Source organism: Mustela putorius, unplaced genomic scaffold (genome assembly GCF_011764305.1).
Source record: "Mustela putorius furo isolate JIRA1106 unplaced genomic scaffold, ASM1176430v1.1 tig00003850_pilon_pilon_pilon, whole genome shotgun sequence".
Lineage (NCBI taxonomy): Eukaryota > Metazoa > Chordata > Mammalia > Carnivora > Mustelidae > Mustela > Mustela putorius.
Window position 1 is genome coordinate 5,058,830 of NW_025422002.1, and position 18,495 is coordinate 5,077,324.

The window sequence follows — 18,495 nt, forward strand, 5'->3', positions numbered from 1 at the left end:
TTGGGGTGGGTTAATCCTCTACCTTCGGCTCAGGTCATGATCTCAGGGTCCTGGGATGAGGCTCACATGGGGCTCTCTGCTCAGCAAGGAGACTGCTTCCCCCTCTCTCAGCAGGGAGCCTGCTTCTCTGCCTGCCTCTTTGCCTACTTGTTATCACTCTTTCAAATAAATAAATAAAAATCTTTAAACATTTTTTTTTTTAAGTCAAAAGCATGAGTCAAGGCTTAGGGGTTCTGTAATAGAAACATGATTATCAGCAAGCCTACCCCACGGGATGGACTGGGGTGAGGGGAGTGGCATGTTCTTAGAAGAGAAAGAGTCAGTGAGTTGTAACAGAAAGCCCCAGAAATCTCAACTACTATGCTTTGTTCTCCTCTAAATGATTTCATTTACACAATCTTATTTGATATGAGATCCAAGTGCTACTTAATTTCTAGTAGTATAAGTTATAACTGGTGCTAAGATTTCCAAACTATTCTATTCATGCTATCATTAACACCAACAAATACGTAACTTGTGCCTACTTTAGGCCTGTCATTACTGGATATAAAGTATACCCCCAGATTAAACTCAGATAACACTAGTAAGATGAAAAAATGGCTTCTTCATACAAAATCATGCAGAACTTCATTAAAGCACTAGCAAAAAAAAAAAAAAAAGATAAAACCATCTTAGTTACAGTCTATTTTGTTAAAAAATAGAAAGGTTCATATAGTTATACTCCATAATTTAGGCAAAGATAATTCAACCTACATAATACTGGAGTTTTACTATATTGCATTTTTTTTATTAGTAATCAGATTTGTTTTCTTCTGCCAATGAAAAAGCCACAAGAAATTTGAATAATCGATGTAATATTCATATTCAAGTCTTATTTATAGCAGTGTGTGGACAATTAATTAATGTCCAGGAATACATTTTTTCCCACCATCTAGCTAAAATAGTTTTCAGAACAAATTCTGAAAATCCAGGTTTCCAGTAGTGAAGAGCAACTGTCTAGAGAAAATAAGATAGATTTTTTAGACCTGGAAAAGATGAAAGGCTAACTGCTTGGCACTTTGAAGATGTATCAGACTGCAAACCTCCTCTCATTATTTTAATCTCACTCTATATAAAATACTTTTGTTTCCTTTGCAAGCAAGATAAAAACAAATTAAACTGAAGGGCTAACATGAACTGAATATCTTATTCAGGAAGCACCTTCACTGACAACTTCAAGAAAAAAATAAAACAGATCCTTCAAAATATTATTCCAAAGGGCAGGCAATACTACCAAGAAAGAGTAAAAAAAATAAAAACAGCATGATAATCTCAAATACAGCAGAGTGTTTCTTCTCATTGCTCCTATAATCATTTATTCATAGCACTCCCAGTTCTCAATAATTTGGGGGTTTATGTAATTATTTGTTTGCTGGAATGGAACTCTCCTGGGGCATCAGGTCTTCTTCATGAGTACATTCTCCAAACTGGTAAACACAGCGCTGTGCATATAAATGTAGAATTTAAAACAACGTAACCATGGGATGTGCACCCTCAAAGACTACAGAAGCAGCATAAAGGTGGTGTGAGAGAATCTTAGACTTGAAAAAAATTACTTCAAGAATCCGAGGAAGAAATCAGACCCTGAGACTAAGTACAAAGAAATGAAAATGAAAACATTACAAAAGTAGAATCAACAAGATTTTGCCAGGAAGCTTGTAGTTACAGAGGTCTAAGGCGAGGGAGAAATACAGGGAAATGCTTTGGTTTGTTGCTTTAGTAACTCTGGTGATCAAGGACAAGTTTTTCTCCCAGGTTTGTTTGCGGAGGCGGGGGGGGGGGGGTATTTTTGTTTTTGAGAGAGAGACAGAGAGGGAGGGAGAAAGAAATAAACGAACAATCGGGGAGGAGGGTCAGAGAGGGAGAAGCAGACTCTGCGGAGCAGGGAGCCTGATGCGAGGCTCTATCCCAGGACCATGACAGCAGGTTCTGAGCCCAAGCCAGACGCTTAACCAACTGAGCCACTCAGGCGCCCCCATCTTCCAGTTTATTTTAAAAGAGAAAAGGAAGATGTGCATTAGAATTAGTCCACTCAGGTCATTGTGAGCTCCTGGCGTCCGTAAGACAGAAAGGAGAAATGTGCAGTCCTCAGTCGGCAATCCGCAACCCCTGCGAAGCGGGTACCTGCGAAGTCTGAGCCGGAAGCAGAAGGCCTGATACTTTGTAACAGTATCTGAAGCCCGTTCGCGAGATGCTATTACTGAGGAAGCCGGGACACTGCGACACAACGGCCTGGGGCAGAAACCTCTGTGACACCCACCAACATTTCAGCCAGGAGGGCGGAGGACGGGCGGCCCGAAGGCGGCGCCTCCCGCCCGGTGCCGCAGAGGCTGCAAGGACACAGGCTTTCGAGTGGATGCGGCAGGACAATCGGGACAGAGACCTTTGAGAGTATTCCACTGGATTCGGCAATTTTGAGGCTATCAGAATCCTTTGGCGGGGCTGGGTTTTCTTCTTCTCTAAGAAAGGGGAAGCTGATAGATAATCCCGGAGCGGGCGCCCCACACCTGCCTTAGAGCGCTCTACGCCGCTCTTCTGCCGCCTGAGAGCAAACCCTGTCACGTGCCACCCGACTTCCACGCAGGTCCCGGGACTTTGGAAACCCTGGTGTGAATTTCCCCCCTCAGCTTGGGGCGCGCCCTTGCCCTCACTCCGGCCATCTTCCCGGGCCCTCTGAAACCTGGACAAATGACCTCACCTCACAAACCCTTCCTGAGGCTCACAGGAAAAATTAAAGCACTTCATTTTGTATTTCCAAAACTATGTCCGTACCTTCCAAAGCTTTGTATTATTTGTTGTGCATCTGGCTTAGAAAGGAGTGAGCCAGACCAAAAAGTCAAGGAAAGCTGAGGGTCGAGGATGGAGACGCCTCACAGGCCACGTGTGAAAAGAGAGAGAAAAACTACGACTCCCAGCAGGCGGCGGGGCCGCGAGACCGGCGATTCCCAGCATCCTTTGCGAGGCCCCAAATCGTCTAGGTGGCACGCTCATAGAGATGGCGCGAAATGTCCAGGAAAGCTGTAGAGAGGTGGCCGTGCGAGATGGCAGCGACTGAGGCCCCTACCGAGCGGCTAGATGTCGCGTGCGGCTTGGAGAACGTGCCTGTGAGCGCGTGGCCCCCGGGGGCGGAGCCAGAACCCTTCCAGGTAGGAGGCGGGGCTCGACCGCCGAGAGTGCGGCGCGCGGCGGAACCGGCGCCCTTCTGTTCGGGGGGAGCCGTGCTCTGCCCGCGCACTGCGCGCGCAACCACTGGGGTGGAGCTGGCGCCCGGCCAGGTAGGGGGGCGGAGATGGATGGCGGCGAGGATCCGGTACGCGGTTCCCCGACCTTGCAGCAATTCTGTGGATGACTCTCGTATCCCAAGTTGTGTCCGTATTCTCGACTTAGATTTTTCTTACCCTGTCGGAGAGCTGTTTCGCGCAGGAATAGCTCTTAAATACACAGGTTTTAGTCTTGTTCTTTTAACCCTCCCAATTGACCTTAACAAGAGTGACGGGATTGCTCTTTTCTCCCCACAGACGGGCAGGTCCAAACCAGGTGTTTCGTGAGGTCCCTTGGAAGGAGCCCTGAGAACCTAACTTTTTTTCCCTGGCTCTGTTCTCAGAATTCACTGAGGGATCGGGGGGGCAAATCATTTTACCTTTCCGGTTGCCGGTGCCTCCTGCGTAAGATAAGGCATGGGCCCTATTCATGGATCTCAGCCTAGTGTTAGGGTTAAAAACTTAGACCCTAGAATGAGACTTGGCTGCTGTGAGCTTTTGGGCAAATGACAGACTAGCCTCAGCTAAGCCTTCCGTGCGCGGTTAAAATAATAGTGCCTGTCTCCCAGATTGCTTTGAGATTTGCAAGTAAAACTCTTGGTTTGCTGAGAGAACCCAGTAAGTGTTCAGTGCTTTTACCACATCAAAACCCACTCCACTCTACCTTTCCCACCCTCTGACCTTGGCCTCCTCCTTGTCTATGGAATATGGCCAAAAAAACAATGATGTTGGAGTGAAAGGAGCACTTAGGCTTGGAGGTAGGAGAGCGAGGTGCAGGGCTGAGCCATCTTGACTATTTCTTGGAGTCTGAGCTTCTTCATCTGCAAAATGAAAATAATTAAAAATTTATAACCTTGGTCACATACACCATGAACACCCAGCTATCTGTGTCCATGCTTCCTTGGGTGGTTGTGAAAATCAAAAAAAAACATAGTAGATTCAATAGTTTCAAAGAGTAAAGCAGGATATTAATGTCAGGAAAGGTTATTTTTCCTCAAACTACCTTAGGGCTGTTTTATGGTTAATAATACAGTTGACGAGGGGTACCTGCGCAGCTCAGTCCATTAAGTGTCTGCCCTTGGCTCAGGTCATGATCCCAGGGTGGTGAGATCAAGCCCTCTGTAGGGCTCCCTGCTCAGTAGGAGGTGAGAAGTCTGCTTCTCCCTTTACCCCTGCTCCTTCCCCCCTGCTCATGCGTTCTCACTCTGCTCTCTCTCAAATTAATAAATAAAATCTAAAAATAATAATAACACAGTTGGCTAGCACCATATTAAACACTAGTCCCTAAAAGCTTATTTAACACCAAATATTGCTGAATGTCTGGTCAAAAACACTGATAAATGTTTTCTTTATTCAGCAAGTAATTACTCAATTACTTGTGTGTATAATGTGCTAGGCATTAAGCTAGACATAGAAGATAAAATAGTGACAACTTTGCCTTTGAGCTTACAAGACCATATAGAAAGCAACTTAGTTGCTGTGGGGGCCTGGAGAGGGGAGAGAGGAAGCCTTATGATTGATATTTACATGTACAGTTGATAGGCATAAGTGAAAGTCTCTAGACTAATACTTAGTCCCTCAGTATTCTAGCTGCCTGGCTGGCTATATGCATAGCTCTGGGTAGAGTTAGAATTACAGAAAGAAGGTAAGATCCTTCCTCAAGGAGCTTATAGTCTAACCAAGAAGATAAAACATGCTTGAAACGTATTTATGATAAGCCTTAAAGTGTCTTTAACTAGTTTGCTTTCCTATATTCATGCGGCACACAAAACCTGCCTTATAAAAGGTCAAAATAGCTTTCTTACCCCAAGCCCTGCCTTCACAAGCATATGCACACATAAGAATTAAGGCATGAAAAACTCAAGGTAAAAATAACTTGTGTCTACTTTGCTTTTGAGTACTGTGTGAAAAGGCAAAAGAACATTCACATGTTCACATTGGAAACAAGCCTATCATAAAGCCATCTGTGTTGAAAGCCAAGTAGAAAATAAACTAATTGATTTTCTTGAACGGGGAGTTGAATCTAGCCTTTTTTCAGGTTTCTGAAACCAGCCTTAACATATTTTTTTAAGATTTCAACTTGGCCTTGACAAGAATTATCTGGCTCACAGGCTCTTAATAGCTGCTTGGAGCAAAAACAAACTCATGGGGTAGAGGCCAAGTACAAAGATTCATGTAGCTGGTGTTTCAAAACAACCAAAAAAGGAATGAAGATTTTCACAGCACTTCCTTTAAATTCAGAATCAAGGCCTAGGTTTTAAGCCCAAAATACAACACGGTGTCATACTTAAGTTCCTGGGGCTTTGATACAGAATTTGACTTAGAAAAGTCAGACTTTTGGTAAGAAGTTAGCAAGAGCTGCAATCGAGCAGTCAAAAAATATTTCCTAAGCCAGCTGCTCTGTCCCCAGTACTGTGAAAAGTAACTCAGCCCCCATTACCATGTCATACCCCAAACCACATGACCATTTCCTTGACACATGTATTTGCTAGAAAGACAAGACTTGCAATTTAGATCCCAAAGTTCATGCTATTAATACGTGCAAATCTAGTTCCGAAAAGAGAGAAATTATGTAAGAATATAGCCAAGGAGGTATATTTGCTTTTCAACATGCTGTCGCCTGGTTTCCATTTCAGCTTCTTGAGTGACCATGGTTTATTAAAAAAAAAAAAAAAAAGGTTTTAAGTTTTCTGTCAAAAAACTTGAAATCTCCGCCCAGTTCTTCAAGGGTCTGGTTTCTGTTACATGGTTTTGCACTGGTCTTTTTGCATTTATTCCTAGCTCTTGTGTGATCAATGTTTGCATTTTGATATATACCAGGCAAAGGTCATTTATGTTATTATGATACAAAAAAATGATAAAAATCCCACTAACTGGTTCTTTCTAAATCCCAGAAAGATTTATTTAAATGCATCTAAGAAGCAATCAGGCAGTATATGTGGATGAATGAAAGAAGTCTGTGCTGGATCAATTCTTAGTCGTCCCCCCGCCCCCCTGCCCGAGATGGATAAGTAATGGAAAATAGAAATATATTCATATTGTCTCCTAGACAAAATTTTGGTTTAACTGTATTTGAACTTGGAAAGTTTTAACTTCAGAATCTGTTGTTTTCATCACTCTGCCAGATAGCCTACATAATTTATATTGAACGCCTATGTGCTAGCCACTAGAGTAAGCTTTTTACATGTATTCTCTCTTTTTTTTTCCTTCATAGCTACCTGTGACATAGATAGAAAGGAGATATTTAAGGAGATGAAGTAATGTGCCAGAAATATATGATGTTGTAAATATAAAATCTAGAAATAATATCTAGACGCATTTAAGGAAGCTACTGTCCCAAAAGTATAAACTGCCTGGCACACAGTACAGTGTTAGTTATTTAAATTTAATAATACCTGGGGTTGGGGGGCAGATACAGGTATTATTCCTGTTTTATAGGTATAAACCCAAAACTTAGAAGTTAACTTACCCTAAGTCACAATGCTAACAAGAGCCTAGTTCTATATGTGTCTCCTTTAGAACATTCTGTGTCCTACATTAAGAAGTTCCCCATAGGGGCGCCTGGGTGGCTCAGTGGGTTAAGCAGCTGCCTTCTACCCAGGTCATGATCCCGGTGTCCTGGGATGGAGCCCCGCATCAGACTCCTTGCTCAGCTTCTCCTCCCTCTCCCTCTGCTTGCAGCTCCCCCTGCTTGTGCTCTTCTCTTTCACTACCTCTTTCTCTCTGTCAAATAAATAAATAAAGTCTTTTTTTTTTAATAAAATAAAATAATAAAAAAAATTTCTTTTTAAAGTTCTCCATTGGTTGTCCGGTGTTCATGCCTGTCACAGGTCTGTCTGGCCTCCTGCACACTTTGTGTTAGCCTCAGTTGAAGACCTGAATCTTCATTAGCTATTTATATCTTTGACTCAATTTTCTAGCCATTTCCTGGAACAACTTTCAGCCTTCCACTGTGGGCATATCAATCAACAACAGTTGTTTGCAAGAAATAGAAATACAATACAAACTAACTCAAGCAAAAAAAACCAGAATGAATTGCCTTATAACAGCAAAATCCAAGAGTGGTTAACTATAGGCAGAGTATAGCCAAAAATGGCTATACTAGGGAATAATCTTTTGAAAACTATGGTCTAAATTAAGATATGATTATGTAATTATTCATCTTTTCAGGTATTTTTCTAAGTGAGGTAAAATATCTTTCTAGAGTGGCATTTTACTGACTATTAATGGAGGAGAAAATGGAAATATATGGAGATAATATAATTTGTGATAAGTATTGGTATCAGGGCTAAGTATTACATCAATCAAGGGAAAACAAATATTCTCTTTAAACAGGAAGTTTATCCAGAGGTCTCTATTATCCTTTGGAAAGTGTCTGCAGCTCATTTGGAATTAGATACTCTTTATAATCTCTGTCTCTAAAAGATCTTAGATTGTGCATCAAGTTTAAATTCCAGAATCATTAAAAATGCTATCACTAGATTTTCCAATGTCTTTTTTTTTAATGTTTAAATAAAAATAAGCAAATAACAGTATTTTTCCAAACCTATCCATAGCCAGATAAGTTCAACAGAATAATATGCTCTTCTGGGTAGCAAAGTACAGTAAGTCAGACTTGATTTCAAAAGGAGTTATGTGTGTCCAAAAAAAAAAAAAATCACTTTGCAGTTTAGTGATTTATATAGTATATCAAAAATACATATGCTTTTAAGAAGAAATCAATTTAAAAGAATTCTTCATGAAAAGTTTAACAAAGAGATTGTAAAATCTTCATTTTACAAGTGCTTTTTAAAATGTCTCAGTGACCATTTCATTTCAACCTTGACTCTTAAAAGCTGGAAGTAGATTCTGTCTCAGACAGCAGTCATTGAATTTGACTGATAGGGCATCCTTTTCTAAGCCATTCTTTATCCCTTTAGGACATCTTCACTAAGCTAAAGCTGTAAGAAACTACAGAAACCAGAGAAGCTATTTCCGCTCTCCACCCCCAAATCACTTTTAAGCAGAGTGTTGGCCTTTCCCCGCTGGTACTCCCACTCATCCTCCTCCTCATCTTTCACAAGAGGATGTCAGTCCTTCCCCCAGCTCAGCGTTGTTTAAAATAGAGGGTTTTGAGCCTAACTGCACAGTCCCACCGAGGCCTCCACAGGGAGTGGAACCACACGTTGTTTAATGCTTTCTCCAGCTCTTGGCCCAGAGATGCAGTATGAATGGATAATCGACTGACGGCTACTCGGTTCAGGCTTTCCTCTAGATACTCTAAACTCTGTCACTGAATTAAAGCTTGTGCATCTGGTCCTGTGTAGTACGGCTCTTAGGGACTGCGCTGTGCCAGCAGGCCAATACCTTTATTGAGAGTGAGAATGAAAAACAGCCCATGAAACTGTTTTCTGGAAAAGAATGGTTTAGACAGACACATTGGTGAAATTCCTCTCCAGCCTCCATATCGGAAAAAGCCAATGCTGCTCCTGAGCAGGGAGATTATCCCTATGGATAGTGCAAGCCCTACATCTGATCGTATTTCCCTCTTGGCAGTGGCTGTGCTCAGGCAGAACCAAACGTCCAGTTTACTTCTACACACTGTGCGTCTAAGCTCACTCAACTGGCTTCTGTTTTTCTCTTCAGCTTACATTTCTTTTTTTTTTTTTTTTTAAAGATTTTATTTATTTACTTGTCAGAGATAGAGGGAGAGAGAGCGAGTGAGCACAGGCAGACAGAGAGGCAGGCAGAGGCAGAGGGAGAAGCAGGCTCCCTGCTGAGCAAGGAGCCCGATGTGGGACTCGATCCCAGGGTGCTGGGATCATGACCTGAGCCGAAGGCAGCTGCCCAACCAATGAGCCAACCAGGCGTCCCCTTCAGCTTACATTTCTTATGTATTGTTCATTTATCCGAACTCTTTGTATGTCTCATTAAATCCTCTTAGGAACAAAGCAGGTGTGATACTGTGATTTATTTAAAGAAATCTATATTTGGTCTCTGTCCCCATTTCTGGCACAGAGCTCCTAAAACCCCTGTTATTTACTAAGTGATGAGAGCAGCAAAAAATGTATCTTTTGTTATGTTAATGAGGCGAGTTTTGAGGGGAGGGGAAATGCCTAAAGATGAGATCTGGTTGCCCCTGGAGTCAACCATTTGATTAGAGGGTTGGAACTTTCAGTACCCTCACCACTTCAATTGGGAGAGGGGCCTAGAGGTTGGAACATATGCAAATAGTAGCCAGCGATTTAATCAGTCCTGGCTAAGCCTTCGCAAAAACCTGAGAAAACAGGGTTTAGAGAGCTTCTGGGTTGGTGAATGTGGAGGTCCTGGGAGTGTAGCATGCCTGGAAAGAGTGTGGAAGCTCTTCTACATTTCTCCAAACCTTACTCAATGCATCTCTTCCATCTGGCTGTTCCTGAGTTGTATCCTTTTATAATAAGCTGGTGAGCAATTCTCTCAAATTAATCAAACCCAAGGAGGGGATTTTGAGAACCTCTGATTTACACCCTGTTGGCCACAAGTTCAAGTAACAACCTGGACTTGTGACTGATGTCTGAAATCCAAGGAAGAGGTCATGGGAACTTCCGGTAGGTATATAGCCCATCAGTCAGTAGCACAAATGACTGGTATCCAAAGGAGGGTGGGGGGAGCAGTCTTAGGACTGACCCATTAAACTGTAGGGTGTGATGGTATTGGAGAAGGTCAGAACTGAGCTGAGTTGTAGAATACTCACCTGGGAGCATTGCTCGTTAGAGGTGTGGGGAAACCCTCTAACCCCACCACCACATTGAAACTGGGTCCAAGAACACTAATAGCAGGTATAAATAAATGAGTTAGGTTCTGTGTAAGCAAGAATTATTCTGTGCATAAAGACATATGCTGGGCTCATGAGAGATACTTTAATTTTCAAGGTTTAGAAATACGCTTCATTATGCTAAGTGAGGAAATAACCAGACATCAGGTTTCACAAAGAGATTTTAGACTTGGGACTTTCTTCATTTTCTCTAATGTGAAAAACTTTCTCCATATTATCTCTTTATCATCTAAAAAATTGGGATTTCTTTACATATATGTAGTACATCTACATTTATTAGTATCTGTATAACAAATATGATTTTTGGAATTCTGTCCACAGTTTCTTGGCTAATGCCTATTCTTAACATTATGAAAACTAAAAACTCTAAAGTAATAGTGTCTTTTTTTTTAATAAGGTCGCTTTGATTCTTTTTTTTTTTTTTAAGATTTTATTTATTTATTTGACAGAGATCACAAGTAGGCAGAGGCAGGCAGAGAGAGAGGAGGAAGCAAGCTCCCCGTGGAACAGAAAGCCCGATGTGGAACTTGATCCCAAAACCCCAGGATCACAACCTGAGCCTAAGGCAGAGGCTTGACCCACTGAGCCACCCAGGCGCCCCAATAGTGTCTTTTTTAAACATCAAAATATATTTAGGAATTTAGGTAATCTTCAAATTAAAAATTCCTTAAATCAGTGGAAGACTGTCTTACAAAGGCCATTTTTTATTAATTTACTTATCATTTGTTACTTTTTCTGCAGTGACTCATAATAAAATAGACACAGGCATTTATATTGTCAGATCAATGTGAAAAGATCAAGAGCCAAAGATAAAATACTTGACTACGTTCAAAAACTAAACTCAGCACTGATTTTTCTGATATCCGAAGCTAAGAGAAAAATGAAATTAATTGTAAATCTTTCAGTTTCTGATAAGAGAAACTTATCCTTTCGTGACCCCATACCTAAAATGAAACCACAGAATTTTCACCCAAAAATTAACCTTATTTTTTAAATTGAAGAGGTGTGTTTTCAAACAATAGTATATAGTGTTTTGTCAATTTCGTTTTAATCTATTTTTATATATGTTGCAATTAGGAAGTGTCTCATCCAAAAGCTGCCTGGAATACATGTGAAATACATAACAGACCACGCTGACTGAGAGTATTTCTGTTTTTTACAGTATACTCCTGACCATGTAGCCGGACCTGGAACAGACGTTGATCCCACACAAATAACCTTTCCTGGATGCATTTGCCTCAAAACTCCCTGCCTCCCTGGTACTTGCTCCTGTCTCCGTCGTGGGGAGAACTATGACGATGAGTCACGCCTTATAGATATAGGATCTGAAGGAAAGTGTGCCAAGCCAGTTTTTGAATGCAACATCCTGTGCCCGTGCAGTGACCACTGCAGGAACAGAGTGGTCCAGCGGGGTCTGCAGTTCCAACTCCAGGTGTTCAAAACGGACAGAAAGGGCTGGGGACTTCGTACCTTGGAATTGATACCAAAAGGACGGTTTGTCTGTGAATATGCTGGTGAAGTTTTGGGATATTCTGAAGTACAGAGAAGAATTCAGTTACAGACAATACACGATCCAAATTACATTATAGCTATCAGAGAACATGTTCACAATGGGCAGGTCCTAGAAACATTTGTCGATCCTGCCCACGTAGGAAATATTGGAAGATTTCTCAACCATTCTTGCGAGCCAAACCTGCTGATGATTCCTGTCCGAATTGACTCAATGGTACCAAAGTTGGCACTTTTTGCAGCCAAAGACATTTTGCCCGAAGAAGAACTCTCTTATGACTATTCAGGCAGATTTCTTAATCTAATGGACAGTGAAGACAAAGAAAGGCTAGATCCCGGGAAAATAAGAAAACCTTGTTATTGTGATGCCAAATCATGTGCTGCTTTCCTGCCTTACGACAGTTCACTGTTCTGCCCCTTAGAAAAGCCAAACATCGGTTAGAAGCAAAAGGCATGGGAGGAGCGCATTAAGCCTCTTCCGGTGGGTGACAGTGAGAAGGAACTGAACGGGTTTGGCTCAGCCCCTTCCCAGATCCTCTCTTACAAGCACTTTAGCCTCTGGGTAAGGCTCTGCTCTGTTAAGCGCTTGTGTTTCATTTTAGGGGAGGGTGGTGGTTGTCAGGTTCCACCTCTGGCTGCAGAAGTTTAACTCAGGAATATAGCACAGACTATAAATTGCCTAGCAATATCTATTCTCCCTTTCTATAGTGGAATTCTCAGTTTTTAGCTGGGTACTTTTCCTAGTTAGATGTGGCTAAGTGACTATGTACTAGCTAATGAGATAGAAGCAAAAAATGGTGTGTCTTTAAATGGAGACATGTTTCCTTATCCCACTCTTCCTGTTGGCTAGAGCGTCTGCATATAGCTGGAGCTGGGGCATCTATCCCAAACCCCAAAATTACCTTAGAAAAGGAGGCCATTCATAAGTAATGAACAAACTTAACAGGAGACTGAGTGCCAAATACTCTGGAACTCTGTCATTCCTGATCTGATACCTCTGGACTTTTAGGTGAAAGTCCCTTGTTTATGCCACTATTATTGTCAATTTTCTAGCACTAGCACCAAACCTCATAATGATTCAAGGAAATCCTGTGGCTATATACCGAAGCCTTGCTTTCCAATTAATTTAATCAGTATTAAAGATGATGTTTTCATTTTCATTTCTGTGACTCCTGCATCTTATTTCTCATCTGCATAGAAACACAAATCAAGGAAAGGGGCCTGATTGATTATCACCTGCTAAAATTCTGTAATTACCACCAATAGTGAAAAATAGAACCAGGATGCTGACTTCCATGAACCTAACCAAAAAAGTCCTAATAGGAAACAAATTAAAAAATTTTTGCCATATATGGGCTATATTCCAAGTCTTTGAAGTTGTGCTTCAAAACTTTAAACAGCTTCAATTCTTCATGTGTTAGTAATATGAAAATCACCCTATCAATACCACAAAAAGGGATGGGGGTTTTATAGCTCCATTCAAACTTCTGGAGAGGCAAACATCTTTAACTTCCTTCCTTAAAGCAAGGATGTTGAAAAACAAAGTTAATATGGAGATTTATCAGATATTTTGAAAGCTAAAATAATCATTTGGCTCCTATAGTATTATTTAATAAATTCTTCAATTTCTTCTCTACCACATTTAAACCCAACCACCAGGAGGTCCTACATTTTATAAATTAAAGGGATCCATATTATACCTATTTCTGTATGATATCATAAGTGAGATAGTTGTATACTTTAAATGAATGAAATGTATGGCATATGAACTATATCTCTATAAGCCATTCAATAATGAGTATATTAGGGTTTGCATGTTTGAATTATATATTTTCCAAAATGATGCCATGCGAACAGGGGATAATATAGGGTACTCGTGAAATATTCTATTGTCTAAAACAACAAATTTTTCCTCCAATCAAATCATTTCTCCCTGCCAACCTTCCTCTAGAACTTTGCTTTCTCTGAAGGGGTCCTGCTTTTGGTAAAGCAGTTTGTACCACTCATTTCAAGACGGCCCTACTTCTCCTCACAAGCACTAAGATACTTCCGAAGCAGTAAGGAAGTAGCCAGAAGGAAAATGTTTGGCTCACTGTTTAACTCTACAGATACCTTTCCTACTTCCTTATGTTGCTGGTGGAATCATAAAACTGTGCAACTATTCCTCTCTCTCTCTCTGCCTGCCTCTCTGCCTACTTGTGATCTCTCTCTGTCAAATAAATAAATAAAATCTTTAAAAAAAAAAAAATGTCACCATCTGTGAGTCAGAGATACCCACAGAGGACAATCTTCAGTTCAAAGACATGAGCAGCATCTTCCTCTTCATGCCTCTGCCAAAGACAGAACTCACTGAACATAGACCCTTGGAATTTTCTGTACTCATGCCCAAGTTTATTCTTAAATAGCACATAAACTATTCTTAAATAGTTTATTCTTAAATAGTCCTGGAAATCAGATTCCTCATGTAAGAGTCAAAATAGTCTATTCTGAGTCTTTTCTAAACACTGAGTTAACTGCATTTACTTTATTGCCATGTTTTTTTTTAATGGTGACACTTCTACTTTTGAGAACAAACTTTAAAAGATATACTTCTGTTTAACTATTATCTTAATAAAAATATATACATTTTATAGTTATAAATTACTGCAAATTAAGAGAGTAAAATGTGGCATATACCTTCTTGGAATATATAAAAAATTATCTTGGAAAAAAAATTGTCCTTGAAGTCAATTTCCACTGACTTCATTAAGAATGTAGAAATGTGGGGTGCCTGGGTGGCTCAGTGGGTTAAAGCCTCTGCCTTCAGCTCAAGTCATGATCCCAGGGTCCAGAGCCCCTCATCAGGCTCTCTGCTCCACAGGGAGCCTGCTTCCCTTCCTCTCTCTGCCTGCCTCTCTGCCTACTTGTAATCTGTCAAACAAATAAATAAAATCTTTAAAAAAAATGTAGAAATGTATATCTTGGAAACAATTTTGCCTCAGAATAATAAAGATCATACTTGGAAAATAAAGCTTTCCAATTTCTTTAAAATGATTTTTTACATTCCTAATTATTTACAAATTATCAGTGGTTAAATGGAAAATTCTGATTTAATTGAAAAGATTCCTTTCTCCCTTTTGTTCTCAGTATTAATACCAGTACCAGTTAGCTCTGCAGCATAAGGGAGGAGGGGATTCAGGACATCCACAGAAGACTAACTTGGATAAAACAGAAGATTTTAAACTCAGTCTTGTTAAAAAGTGGGGAGGCAGGTAGAATTTGCCCAAATTCTTTTCATTCTCTTGAGGTTTTCAAAGAGTCTTACTTGTGTAGAGTATTTCTAATTACAGCTTTGGCACTGTTCAGTTTATTAGTGTTGAGCAAGTTACTGAATCTCTCGAAGCCTACTTCCCTTTTCTGGAGAGCAATATTGGGAAGATCAAATGAGTTAATACATGTGAAGGGTTTAGCCGTCAACTCAGTACAAGGATAGCTACAATAAAAAAGACAGAATTACAAGTGTTAACAAAGATGTGAAGAAATCCGAACTTTGATATGTTGCTGGTGGAATCATAAAACTGCGCAACTATTCCTCTCTCTCTCTCTGCCTGCCTCTCTGCCTACTTGTGATCTCTCTCTGTCAAATAAATAAATAAAATCTTTAAAAAAAAAGAAAGAAAAGAAAAGAAAAAGAAAAAAAAGGGCGCCTAGGTGGCTCAGTGGGTTAAGCCGCTGCCTTCGGCTCAGGTCATGATCTCAGGGTCCTGGGATCGAGTCCTGAATCGGGCTCTCTGCTCAGCAGGGAGTCTGCTTCCTCCTCTCTCTCTCTCTCTCTGCCTGCCTCTCTGCCTACTTGTGATCTCTCTCTCTGTCAAATAAATAAATAAAATCTTTAAAAAAAAAAACTGGACAACTATTTTGTAAAGCCTTTGGGTTAATTTCTTAAAACATTAGATACAAGGTAACCACATGTTCCAGTAACTCCATTCCTAGGTATAGATCCAAGAGAAATGAAAACATGTCCACAGAAAAACTTGTGCACCAATGTTCATAGTGGCATCATTCATAATAGCAAAAAAGTTCGCATGCCCCAAATGTCCATTGACTGAGGAATAAGTAAACAAAATGTGGTATCCTTACTGTGGAATATAATTCAGCCATCAAAAGGAATGAATACTGACATATGCCCCAACATGGATGAACCTTGACAATATTATGCTAAGTAAAGGAAACCCTACACAAAAAGCTACATATTGTATGACTCTATTGAAATGAAATGGGTGGCTCAGTCGGTTAAACATCTGTCTTCAACTCAGGTCATAATCTTAGAGTCCTGGAATCAAGTCCTGGGATGGAACAGGGCAGGGAGCCTGCTTCTCCCTCTCCTATGTATACCCACCTAGCCTTGTATACATTCTATCTCTCTCTGTCAAATAAATAAATAAAATCTTTAAAAATAAATAAATAGGGTGCCTGCGTGGCTCAGTGGGTTAAGCCTCTGCCTTCGGCTCAGGTCATGATCTCAGGGTCCTGGGATCAAGCCCAGCATCGGGCTCTCTGCTCAGTGGGGAGCCTGCTGCCCCTGCTCCCACCTTCCTCTCTGCCTTCTTGTGATCTCTGTCTGTCAAATAAATAAATAAAATTTTTAAAATAAATAAATAAATAAATAATATGTATGAAGTATCCAGAATATGCAATTCCATAGAGATATAAAGTAGATTAGTATTTGCCAGTGGCTGGTAGGGAGGGAGGTATAGGAAGTGATTGCTCATAGGTACAGGGTTTCTTTTCAGGGTAAGCATACTAAAAAGCCCTCTCAGGGTGAATTTTATGTTACATGACTTATACCTCCATTAAGCCGTTACAAGAAAAGGAAAAAAGACGCGGGTGCCTCTCCCTTGGAAACTGGTCGCAGATAATGGCTGAACACTGCTATAGGGAAGAACTCAGAGAGACACTTCTCCACTCACCATATGTCCTCAAAACAAAACACAAGTGTGCTAAATCCTGTGATCGTGGCCATTACCACTAACAGAGATGTGCACTGCTTCAGGGTGTGGTGAGACTACGAAGAACGGAAGCAAATGCTTAGTAAGAACAGAAATGAATCAACTAGCTTGCCAGATCGTTCTTCTCAGATGGCATGAAGGCAATTCTTGAATAACAAAATGTGGCTCCCTTGTAGGGTTGAATGTCAATTTTCTTGCTTCTCTGTTTGGAGTTCCAGAGGTACTCACACGTCACAGGAAAGCACACTGTTGTCATTACAGTTGCACATGGAAACAGGAATATTTTGCAACATTAACCAAGCCATACCACTTTTCATCTTGCAGATGTGTGGTTCTAGAAGTTTGATATTGGTTCTGCACGCTATTTCATACTAGTTGGTTCTCATTACATTAAGAAATAGTTAAAACGGCAATTTAAGTGATAGTTGTTTATTGATGAAATTAAAATGGGTTCTGCAATAATAATTCATTAAATGAGATCTCATTATGGCGTTTGAACAGGATAAGTAAATTTCATGGTTTATTTTCAACTCTGTGTTTGCAAAATGAAGCTTTTTCAATTTGAAATTAATAATAATAATAAAAAACTACCAAACAGCTATACTGACTCAAGAAAGATGGTCTCATTTGATATCATTGTTAAGAGAACACCAACTATGTGAAAATCTTGCTAATAACAACACAATTTATAATTTTACTAAAAAGGAAATAAGAAAAAAATCAATTTTTTGAAATAAATATGTAATGATTTATGACTCAGGTCATAATTTTATTATCCATTTAAACATTGCCAGCTCGGTTGGATGCCCAGGCATGAACAAGGATAATTAAATTTAGTCATATTTGATATTTTGCCAATTTTCAGTCATATAAAAAATACAACTTTATACATGCTTTCCATTCTTGTGGTGATGAAGATATTTTTGTCAGTTAGGAAGATAACTTGGTCTGTAACTTTGAAGTATCTCTGCAGAGCACCAGTGGCTCTCCCACAAGCTGTCCCAGCCCTCACACTTAGAAGGGAGGGGAGGAACAGTGTTCTCGGCAAGGTTCACATGAAATAATGGAGGCAGATAGGCTACTAAGTACCATATAAATTTAGATATCATTTCAGACACATTTCTGGGTTAACAGTTTGCTATGCAGAACACTAAAGACAATATATTATCATAGACATCTTTGGTTACCTCAAGATTCATTTAGCTTCAATGTAACAGTAGGTCTGTTTTGGTGGTATAGGTTATAGACACATTAGAATACACTCCCAAAAGAGATCTGGTATTTATTTAAATAAAAGGATACCTGTCTTTGGTCATTTAAGTAGAGCTAAAATTATAAACAAAATCTGAAGTTGGAGTTCCCTTTTGCTTCATAACTATTAGAGATTTCCCTGGGATACTAAAAAATCCTCTCTATTCTTGTGTATGTTGTTATTTACCGTTAGTTTTCACGTCATTGCCCAAAGCTACAAGTCATCCTCCTCCTCTGAACAGGTAATCAACCACTAAACCCTATAAATTCCCCACGCGACACATGTCTAAAATGTGTTTTATTCACTCTATTATTGTTTTATGCCATGCATCCATTATTTCTTCCCTCAATAGTCCCTCTGCCTCCAGCCTGGTCATCTCTACGCAGTCTCCCCAGGTCTAAACACTTCCATGACTCCTCAGCACACTCAGGAGGCAGCCCAACCTTCTCAACATGACGAGAAGACCCTTGACGGCCTTTCCACCTCATCTCTCACTTTTATTTCTCTGAGGCCCTCTTTGAAAAGCCATGCCCTCTGTCATCCCTCACCTTGACAATTGCTATTCCCTTCTGGAAGAAGCTTAAGGAAGGAAGTTGATTACCTTTGTTGCAGAGGGAATTAGAAGAGGGGCATGTGCGTGTGTGTGTGAGAGAG

The 18,495-nt window shown here is 40.3% G+C and overlaps 1 protein-coding gene across 1 annotated transcript; it reads left to right on the forward strand.

The window, feature by feature from the left end:
• Positions 1 to 3,034: 3,034 nt before the first annotated feature.
• On the forward strand, positions 3,035 to 13,846 carry LOC101676630 (histone-lysine N-methyltransferase SETMAR). Its single transcript, XM_013054003.2, is given in 3 exon segments — positions 3,035 to 3,069; positions 3,071 to 3,185; positions 11,255 to 13,846. Coding segments are annotated over 3 exon segments (939 nt in total). The 3' UTR covers positions 12,044 to 13,846.
• Positions 13,847 to 18,495: the final 4,649 nt, after the last annotated feature.